This window comes from Poecilia reticulata, linkage group LG20, assembly GCF_000633615.1.
Source record: "Poecilia reticulata strain Guanapo linkage group LG20, Guppy_female_1.0+MT, whole genome shotgun sequence".
Lineage (NCBI taxonomy): Eukaryota > Metazoa > Chordata > Actinopteri > Cyprinodontiformes > Poeciliidae > Poecilia > Poecilia reticulata.
Window position 1 is genome coordinate 23,294,670 of NC_024350.1, and position 10,896 is coordinate 23,305,565.

Consider the following 10,896-nt stretch of genomic DNA (forward strand, 5'->3'; position numbering starts at 1 on the left):
CCTAAGTGACCACAAAAATGTTGTCCTTAAAACACTTTGTACTGTATTAATAAAATGAAATGAGCTGTGTCTTCTTGTTATGGCTGTGAGGGTGACAAAGTCAAAGTCTTGACTACAAATTGACTAAACAGCCCTTGAAACCTCCCCTTTAAGTTTGTTTTTATACAAATGGCATCAGGGACTTTTTTTGGGGGGGGAGGGGGGGGGATACTGTAGGAAGCAGTTGCAGTGACAGTTGGTTACAGCTATAAGTCTGGCAAGCAAAAGCATCACTGGCTTATTTAAAACAAAAAAAAACAATAAATAATCCTAATAACTAACATTTAGAGAAATGCAAAATGCAAGAAAAAAAGAAGAAAAAAAAGATTCTTCGTTTCTACTTTCAGAGACATTCCAGTCCAACTAATCACAAGTTGCCCAAATGGCTTAAGATTTGTTTCTGTTCTATTTTCTTCCATTTTATTTAGTTTTGTTCTTAGTTGAGTGTTTTGTTTCCCTGTGTGTTCCCGGTACTGTCTCTATTTTGTTTCTTATTGCTGTGTTTTCTAAGATACTAAATCTCTGCTTTGTAGTATTCAGTTTAGCAGGTTTTTAAAAGTTCATCTTACCATCTGAAACGCTTCAAGTTCCTATTTAGATCAAGGACCTCTTTAAAGAGTTAAGCTAAAGGTGATGAACTTGGCAAAGGAAAAACCATGACTTTTAGCAAAAGATGGCTAAAAGTGTTGACGAGAGAAAGTAAATCCACGTCCTCTAATGGCCAGTGGGGACGACTCCTGCAATTATTTAGCACCTTTGAAATAATCTGTAATATATGTATAACATGATTCTGATTTTGATGGTGATTTTCTTCTTATTGTTAATCATATATCAGCACAAAAAAAATCTGTATAAAGAAAAAATAACGTGACAAACTTCATGATTTTGAGAGAATCTTTAGCCCAGCAGGACTTCAGTCTATTGAGAATGTTCTTCCTCTGAGTTTTGATGTCAGTGGTAACATTATCGCCACCTACTGGCATGGCATAAATATCTCAGTCTTTTAGCTGGTATTTCAGAGCCCATCTGGACTGAGATTTTTTTCCAATTGTGTAAAAAAATATATCCAAATTAGTGCAGATAGCTCACTGACCTACTTATAAAAACATTTACTAAACATCAATGTGGGATATTATTTATGGTTGAGCCAAATGAATGTTGACTAAGTTTTAATCATGCCTATTTGCAAGTATCTTTTAAATTCAACACTGTGTCTCACAAGAATACCAAACAGGTTTTCATGTTTGTTCAATGGAGATTAATTAGCAAAAGTGAATTTGTCTTCGTTGGAAATTAATCTCGAGGTTTTTTTCAAGTTGGCATTGTTTAGAAATGTCAGTTTGACAGATTAAAACTGAACCTTGTTAGGGTCAAAAAATCTTTTATTTAGGGTCAAGGGAGAGGTTTGGAGACACCATGTGTGTGTTTTTGTGTCTGATGAAAGTCTGGTGAAACTGAACGTCCTTCAGTTTTTATGTTCTTCTGCTGCTGTTCAAAAATCCTGCAGTTGCTGTGCAGGAAGGAAAGGATGTTGAAACTTGTACAGATGAATTATGCATCTTCATTGCAGATGATCATTCCCGGATCACCTTGAAATCGGAGAACAACCACAGCAACTCGGATTACATCAATGCCAGTCCCATAGTAAGTATTGCTTATTTTAGTTGCACTACACACCTATGCTCACACCTGTTTCACATGTTGACATGGAACAATCACAGTCCTGACAGATTTAATGTGACAGATCAACACAAAGCAGCACATAATTGTGAAGACGTCCAATCAGATTGAATGAAAGCTTTATAGGAACATTAATTTCCAACCTCAGATTTAGATCTGGACTTTGATTGGGCCATTTTAACACAAGAGGAAGCCTTTTCAGAAAGGCTCATTATGGGTGCACATCTCAACTTATTTGCATTCTATAACAGATTTGCATCTAAGACGGTCCTCTGTTGACTAATGCTGAAGAAAAGCGTCCGGACAGCTTTATGTCGCCACAGTGTTGTCTGTTTTGTGCAACTAACACATTTTGTTTTCGAAAGAGTTAATTTTTTTTGCAATGGCTTGTATTAAGGGGTGAAGGCAGCTAATTCAAACAAAACATGTTAAAACATGTGAAAATCTGTTTTTGTCAGTTATTTATGACTTTATATTAGTTTGTGACATTAAATTTGAATAGATTACAGAGAAGTTTGTGACTATCATGTGAGAAAATGTGGAGAAGGCTTATGGGTTTTATTTTTAAAAGGGCTACAAATTATTTTGCAGCTGTAACTTGTTGTCTGAATTAAATTGTTGCTGATCCGCTTTCTTTTGTATTCCATACAGCAAGCATCAGTGAATTTGTCAGATCACTTTTACAACCAATACCTTGCTTTCCACTCTCACTCATGAACAATTCCACATTTTCTGACTGACAAAACACGTCCCATGCAAATACAGAAAGAGCTCCATATTGGAGAGCACTATGACTTATTTTTGTGTCTGTATGGTTTTTTTGTTTGTTTGTTTTTTTTTCTTTTCCCCAAAAAACATTGTCAGCCATGATTTCCCCCGAGGCCACCGAGAAGGGATTCCATCAAAGCGAACAGGAAGCTATGCATTTCAAATACAGTGCCAAAATTTTCCTGAGCCGACAGATGAGGATCACACACACACACACACACACACACACACACACACACACACACACACACACACACACACACACACACACACACACACACACACACACAGCAGCTCTAAAAGCCTATTACTCTTCAGAAACCAACAATGGAGACCTATTTATACCGCTTGATTATGTACCAGCATATTCATAGAGCTATATTTATCTTACACAGTGTCAGGGTGCAACATTTAATTTCATAGTTGGTCAAATTGTAACTGAGTTAATCAGTCTGGAATAGAAGTTTGTAAAGATTCACATTAGAACAGAGAATTTTTTTTATTTTGTATTTTTTTAGCGTTTTTAAACAATTCAATTCGATTTTTGCCAAACACCATTCTGAGCCAATCGAAGGGAAATGGGTTGATTCCGATTGGTGGTGAATCAATGAGCATATCTCTAGATTAGAAGGATTAGAAAAGTTCTCCAAGACACCTTAGTTATGGTTTAAAGAATATGTTTAAAGTATTGGGGTATGCGGCAATGTGAGAATGAAAGATCAGTAATTGCAGCACAAAAGGGTCTGACCTGAGAAAAACTGTAATAATTATGCCTGTCGCCGTGGTTTCTTCTTTCTAATTTACTTCAGGGGGCTTTCAGTAAATAATCTGGCACTTCGTTCTGGGAATCAAAGGTCACACGGGGGAGGGGAGCATATCTGTGCTCCCTGCTGAGCACAGGGTGACATCTAGCATTAGAAAAAAGGCCAAAAAAAAAAAGCAAAGGCTCGACCACGAATGATGCGAGAGCTCCTGGATGTACAGCATCATTAGGGTGAGGAATAGTTCAAAGGAAAGTGCAGACACAACCCTCGTCTTGGCATTTTTTGCAAAATTTCAGCAAGAGTTTCCACCCAACGTTTTTTTTTTTTGTCTGGGACTCTGGGTTGAGCTTAGAAGCCATTTACTGCCCAACCCCTCTATCTTACAGAAAAGCAGGATCAAGGCACGGTGTGTGAAAGCTAAGATGTTTCTCCAGGAGCAGATGTTTCGTTTGAGCCGTTTTCTGTCCAAGCAATTTCACTCGAAGCCAAAGGAGCACTTCTTTGCATTTCTCTTTTGTTGCAGTCTATCTTCATTCCACAACGGCACAGGGAACCACAGCTGAAATGCAGGGCTGCTCTTTCCTCTTTCATGTCTCTGCTTTAGTATTCATGTTAGGATGCAGGCGCAATAGCTACAGCAGGGCCTGCATCCTTGAGATTGGCTGAAGCGAGTGGCTAGCATTTGGCATCGCCATTTTATTTCTGTGGACTTTTCTTTCGTTTTCTTTTTTTTTGTGTGTCTAATGTATTTGAGGAATTTTAATCAGGAAGGAAAAAGAGGAACCTAAGCAACATAGTTATGGCTTGTATGTAATTTAAGACCTATTTTTTGTTGTGGTTTTGCAGAGAAGATGCACTTTTTTTTATTACATTTACCTTCCATAAACAACAAGCTAATATTAGTAGCTTAACTTGTCAGGCTGTGGTAGCTAGTTTGCAGTCCCCTACTTGGCAGATTTGCTGTTTGCAATTCACTAAATAAAATTTAAAAACGGTCAACATTGTTTTTCCAGTAAATTTTAGTAACTTTCTTTCAGCCAGCTGAGCAGCAGTGCAGAGTCACAGGTGAGAGAGGGGCAACATTGTGCCAGAGAAAACTGAGGTTACTCTGGTAATATCCCATTTTATGGAACCTTAAATTGCACATCTTAAAATCCTTTTAAAATAATTATACACTTTTTTTTTTTTTTTGCATTTTCAGCATTTCAGAGCTTTAAAATGAATTCCAGTTGCCCAGAGTAATAGGGAGAACAGCTATGCATTGAAGCCGGGGAAAAAATACTCCTAAATTGTTTTGCTTTTGATGGTGAGAGCCAACGTCAAAGTAGGCAGAAAGCAAAAATGATATAGCGGATCTTGATTTAGCAGTTCCCTGATTGCACTTCAAGTTAATACAGTTATTTAAATGCCATAACTCAGTGACTGTTTATTCTCAGTTTGGTTGAAAAGTCAAAGAATTCACTTTTAGATGTCATACAAACTTTTTGTCAAACTTCATTCAGAAAGTTCAACATGTATTAATAAGACCTCCTTGTTATTCTGCAAATATTTACAGAATTATTGTTCTGCCGATAATTATAAAATAGGCACAGAGAAACCTCTCTCTAGGCTTGGTTATAATATATTTAAAAATACGTATATTTTAATATGCAGGTAGGGAACGCAGCCTCACTACATTCTCACAATAACTCCCACTCCTTAATTTTTACCATTAGTCTCCCTCATCTCAGCCACGTCTTGACTTTGAAGCTGTTCTATAAAGTGTTGGAGCGAGGGTGTGCATGTGAAAATACTAATAAGCAAAATCTCATTGAAAATCAGGTGTATAAAGTCAGATTAGCCACCAGATTTGCTGCCTTTTTCCAATCATGAACTTCAAAAAGATCTGTTGCATCATAAGCTTTGGAAGTGCTCACAGGGAAAGTTCAGTGTCTATATGTTGCCCTCTTCTACGTATGTAAGGTTGGCGGTTATAAGCTATAAGAAAGATTGGAAAAGTGGATTTCTTTCAGTGGATGTTTGTGTGCTTCTGCTCTCATATTGAAGCTTTGATGAAATCAGACAGAATTTTTGTCTCACATCCTTTGTTCTTCCTCTCCCAGATGGATCACGACCCTCGCAATCCCACTTACATTGCCGCCCAGGGGCCACTTGCTTCCACTGTGGCAGACTTTTGGCAGGTAAGGCTTGCCCACTTACCCGCCGTGCAACTTTTATTTTTATTTTTCACATTTACTTTTCTGCAGTAAAAAGAGCTCTGTGGGTTTTTGTGATTCTCAGTATATGCAGATAAGGGAGGATCAATGAAGTAACATAGCAGAAGAAATGTTGGGTTGAGCTCACAGACGTCTTTGCATTTGGTGGACAAGAGTTCTTATTTTCCCTGCCGGTTGCATGACTTTTTCATACTCTCAGCATCATGAGGGTTTATTGACCATTTCTGCTACACTTCATTCAGGGATACACAGCAAATAAGACATATGACTAAGTTTTACTGTGACATTGGGAGGTAGTGTTTTTGAAGGGGGTTTAGAACTACTCTGGTGCAGTAGATTCACTTCTGTTATTGTTACTTTGCAATTTAAACCCTTTTTTTTGTGGCAGCATCTAAATCCTCCCTGAAGGAGCTTTTGTCATGTTGGCTATGGAGAAAGGACTCTGACGTCACAGTTTTGTGCTCTTGGTGTGAAGTAGAAAGACTTGTACACAGCCAGCAAGTCAGTGTGGGATCTCACGTTTTACCCTGAGTTGCCTTGTATTAAACATAAACAGAAAATAATCCCTGATCATTTTTTGTCAAAATTCATTCTTATGTGAGTTTGGATCTTTAAGCATTCAAGCTGACTCTTGAAGACTTTGGACTGAAATAAATGTTTGGATTTTATCTAAAGAAAGTTAATCACAGAACATGAAGATGCTACTTTTCACTGTGCATGGTGTTGTGATTATGCTCAGTGTAGGTTTTTGGAATAGTGACTAAAAAGTTTAGTTTTATTTCATCAGCCCAATAACCTATTCTCCAAAAAGGTTTTTTTCTTTCTTTATTTTTTCCAAGCCCGGAAGTTTTCTTGGAAGTAAATACTTTTGTCCCACATTTTTACTCCTTAGCTTAGACATGTTGACCGTACAGTGGAATGCTGTCACGTGTTAAATACAAGTAGTATTTTTGGAAACTTCAGGGCTGCCATTCGCCTCCCCGACCAATTGATATATTGTCTTTTCAGTAAATCTGTACAAATTTACAGTTTTCGTAATATCACTGTTGTGCACGTTATATTAATTCATTCTGTGTAATTATTTGTACCCTTATCCTGACTGTGATACATTTGTACAATATTGCATAGGGGATTATATGAGGAAAAGTCAGAAAAATTCAACTAGGACTGCTTGTTTTTACATGTTTACATCACTGATTAGTTTTTTTGTATGTTTCTTCAGGTGAACTGTAATATATTGTATACATGTGTGTCATGTATCCATTTACATGATTTTATTTTACTATCATCATAACAAAAACAAGACTTTAAATGATCATCACTGGACATCTTGAAAACAAACAGGATAATTAAATTAAGATAAAAGCAAAACTATTGTATCTACGAGCTAAATGGTGCGGGTATTAGCTCATATTTGTGTTATATCTGAGAGCCATTTCTCACCTTGTCTATGAATGTAAATAAATCCTCCCCATCAATTGCTGCATATGGAGGCTGTCATAAAACATGTCAGGTTGTGTTGAAGTGCGCCTTAAATGATGCACGGTTGCCAAATAGCATTCTTCTGTGTTAATAGGACAGCACTGTAGTAATTAGTGGGTCCATCACCTCCATATGGTGAAGAGACTCCAGATAGACGTGACCGGGCTATGGAAGTGAGAGGCATAAATCCTGGTGGACCAGCTGGTCCTGCACTCTGCATCGGAGGCTGAACTCATTTTGGATAATCGCGACGGTGCTGAGTTTTAGTTTGAAAGGAGGTGTTTGGGGCTTGAAGAGAGCAGCACATTTAGAGTGGTCTTGTCCTTTGCACTAGAAAAACAGTACCCAGAAGAAACCTGTAATAGTGTAACTTCTATGGGAGGTGAGTAAGCAGCTAAAATAGAAACTGTCAACTGAAGGAAATGGATGCCAAGACTTGTGGAACAAATTTATTTCTACAGACATTTACTTGTTTGGAAACCAGAAGATAAAGAACGTACTTACTTCAAGTCATAGCAATGGAAGCGTCATAGTTTTGGGGATAGTTTGTTTCAGCACTTGGCCACCCTACCATCACAGAATCCACCATGAACTCTGGGGGTGCTTGAGGAAAATGTGATGTCATCTGTAAAATAGATGAGATGAAACAGAACCGGGCTCTATAACATGACAGTGGCCCAAGATGTTCCAGCTAAACCACCAAGGACTGCCTGAAGACTAAGAGATGGAAAAGTACAAACTGACAAAGTCAAAGCCCTGATGTTGTTTTTGATACATACCTACAAGAAATCCCTTAGGTGACCTTGGTTGTCCGGAAAGGTGCCTGCAAATAAAATGTATTATTATTATTATTATTATTATTATTAAACATCTCACAACTAAAGGTGGGGATTGAAACAAACTTTCCTCAGAGACTGGTGGATCTGGAGAAGTGACTTACTTAAGTCATTTCAGCCAAGTTGTTTAATCCAAAGTGAAGCTACTAGTCATTAAGGAGTTCTACATTTTCTTGCATTCAAGTTTTTTTTTGTTTAATGAGTAAAATAGGCTTAGTTTGTAAAGGGTACCTGAAGTTAAATCACATACTTTTCACAAAATATCTATCCATCCATTTTTTAACCATTCAATATCGTGGGCTGGTTCCTCTCTCTAGCTGTTGTTAGGCGAGAAACGGGGTAAACCTTGGACAGGTTGCCGATCCATCACAGGGCAACAGAAAGACACAGCAAAGACAACCATGTGCACACACTCATATCTTTCAGAAAGAGAAATTGTCCTAACAATCACGCTTTTGGACTGTGTGAGAAACCTGGAGTACCCAGACAGAACCTATGCATGCACAGGGAGAACAAGCAGAAAGACCCAAGTCTAGGACTCGAATCCAGGACCTTCTTGCTACAAGTAAACAATGCTACTCTACATGCCAGAAATAAAAAAGAAAACAAAATTGAATTATATATTAAAGCATTTCCTCAGAAAAATCTAAATATTTTGTGGGATATCCTCATTTTTTAGGACTGCTTCAGGACTGCTTCTATGCTTCCTTTTTTCCATATGAATGAAAACTTTTTTTATATATTTATTTCTTAGGCAATGAACTCAACTCGTAATCTTTCCCAACTAAGCACAAAATAACAAAGCAACACATTCAGTTTGATTGACATGCAGAATGTACAGCTATTCGTTATTCAGCATGGTGAACGTTGGTTTGTTGCAGGACTAAAAAGAAACACACTTTCACCCATTAAAAGCGAACAAACACACAAAAAAAACAACAAAAAAAACACACTGGCACACTCATGCAAATGGACCATGCAGAAGGCAAATCTTTTTGCTCTCTCCTATCTAATCCACGCCGGGCCCCAGGCGGTGCTCTGAAAGGCTGCTTGGCTCTAATCCTCTGCTCCTCATTCCTCCATCCCTTCATCCTTTACTTTACTCCTTCATCCATCTCCCCTCTATTACCTTAGTACTGCTGGGCCTTCATGCTTGCTTCCCCTCAGAATGAGAAGCCAATCTGCATGAGTTCACCGAGTAAAAGTCAGTGGGTTGATGTATGCTCTGTGGAGTTCAGAAACTCTTAATCACATTTTTAAAAATTTAAAAAAAAGATTGTGGGGTTGTTTTAGGTAGAGATGGGACATATAGGGCTCCACTTTTACCTCAGGTGAGCTAAATTGCACAAGACTAAATGAATCAATTTTCCCTCACATTATCACCTTGCCATATCTCATCACATCTTGGCACAGTTGGCACAGTTGGCGTGTAATGTGTCCACTGGGCTGGATCGCAGAAGCTTGTGATTAGTGTATAGTCGAGGCCATTGTGTTTTTATAGCAATCATAAAACCTGCATTTCCTCCTCATTTTCCTAATGGCTGCCAGTGGGCCTCTATGTCTTCCCAAGGACGCATTAGATCGCGATAAGATGAAATGGAGCGGCAGTGGAAAAGATGTTGTGATCTCGTTCCGACGCCAGAGAAGAGCGACAACAGGCACGCCGCACCCCCACTCATCCGCCCAACATTCACCATTTCTCACATGCGGAGTGGTGACATTTATTCATACCTCTTGCACAAAGATAAAGAAAACAATTTCACCCCAATACAAGGTTGCAGCGCAATGTGCTACTCTTAGCGGCCCAGTTCAGGTGCACATTAGTCCTTATCAAGTCTGCATATGCGAATGCCGATTGTCGTCTGACGTGCGGATGTGTTTCTTTTCTCCTAACGTTCAGATGGTGTGGGAGAGCGGCTGTGTCGTCATTGTGATGCTGACCCCTCTGTCGGAAAATGGAGTAAAGCAGTGTCACCACTACTGGCCTGATGAGGGATCAGACATCTACCACATATACGAGGTATGCAACCATCAGGCATAAAGTCTGTGCACCTGGAAAAACTAAACTTAGGATTTTGCAAGCTGCGACTTTAAGAAATCTCTTTCTTGACTAAAACAACAAACATAGCTTGTTGCAAAGCAGCAGCAACATGTTGGTACTATATTTTCGAGCCCCGCTCTGGTTCTCATTGTTTTCTGTCAAAACGTCCATGCTATTTTGAAAACCCACCTAAATGTCCAAAAGCTGGATCCAAGTGATGAAATCAAGCGTTTGTCAAATCTTGATATTTGGTTATTTTAGCACTGTTGAATTTCACAACCAGAAACATCCATATTGACTGTTTGATATTGTTTTAATTCAGAACTAAGTGCAGAACTTGTTATATTTTTCTCAAAATGTTCCAAATGATTAAAAATCTATCCTGCAAACCAGATCCTGAAGATAAATTTGGCTCTGGTTTGCCAAATAACCAGAGCATCACACAAAGATGTGTGACACCGGTGACAAGTGGGCACCTGACATCAGTTTTTTACTAAAAGTGAACATTTCCAAAAGTTACTGGTTCCTTTCACTAATTTAGAATATCATCAATAGTTTTATTAGACACAAAAGTTATATAGCTCAAGATTATTCCTCACAGTTTACCATAGTCAAATATGAAAGACTGGTCATAATAAACTAAAAGACCAAGAGCTTCCTTATACTAGAGCTACATGGCATTTGTAAATTATAAATAAAAGGATTTCAGGGGGTGCAGGGGGCTTAGCCATCCAACTTTTTTTTACACAGTCTAAGCACTTATATAAGACATGTCGACTTCATCAGGCTTAATATAGATTTATAACAGGATGTTATATGTGTAGCAGGGATACAAGTGCTGAAAATATGCAGAAGACAGAATATGTAAACCAGAAATACTTAAAGGGCCAAGATCTGGTGCTCTTCCACTCAACTTTCCATTAAAATGCTTGGATGCATCCAGCTCCTTTAGCAGTGATTTTTTTTGTGGCTTCTACTACTCTGGAAGGTTGTCATGATTGTACTGACCAAAACATGGTCATTACATATTATTTCTGCACTTGAAATAATTTTAATGAAACATTTATTTA

General features: G+C 38.2%; 1 protein-coding gene across 1 annotated transcript in view; it reads left to right on the top strand.

Moving 5' to 3' along the window:
- ptprn2 (protein tyrosine phosphatase receptor type N2) overlaps positions 1-10,896 on the top strand; it is a 147,625-nt gene that overhangs the window by 123,857 nt on the left and 12,872 nt on the right. Inside the window, exons 15-17 of the mRNA XM_008396736.2 lie at positions 1,610-1,683; positions 5,354-5,431; positions 9,686-9,805. Coding sequence (XP_008394958.1) covers positions 1,610-1,683; positions 5,354-5,431; positions 9,686-9,805 — 272 coding nt within the window. The remainder of the gene's footprint in view (positions 1-1,609; positions 1,684-5,353; positions 5,432-9,685; positions 9,806-10,896) is intronic.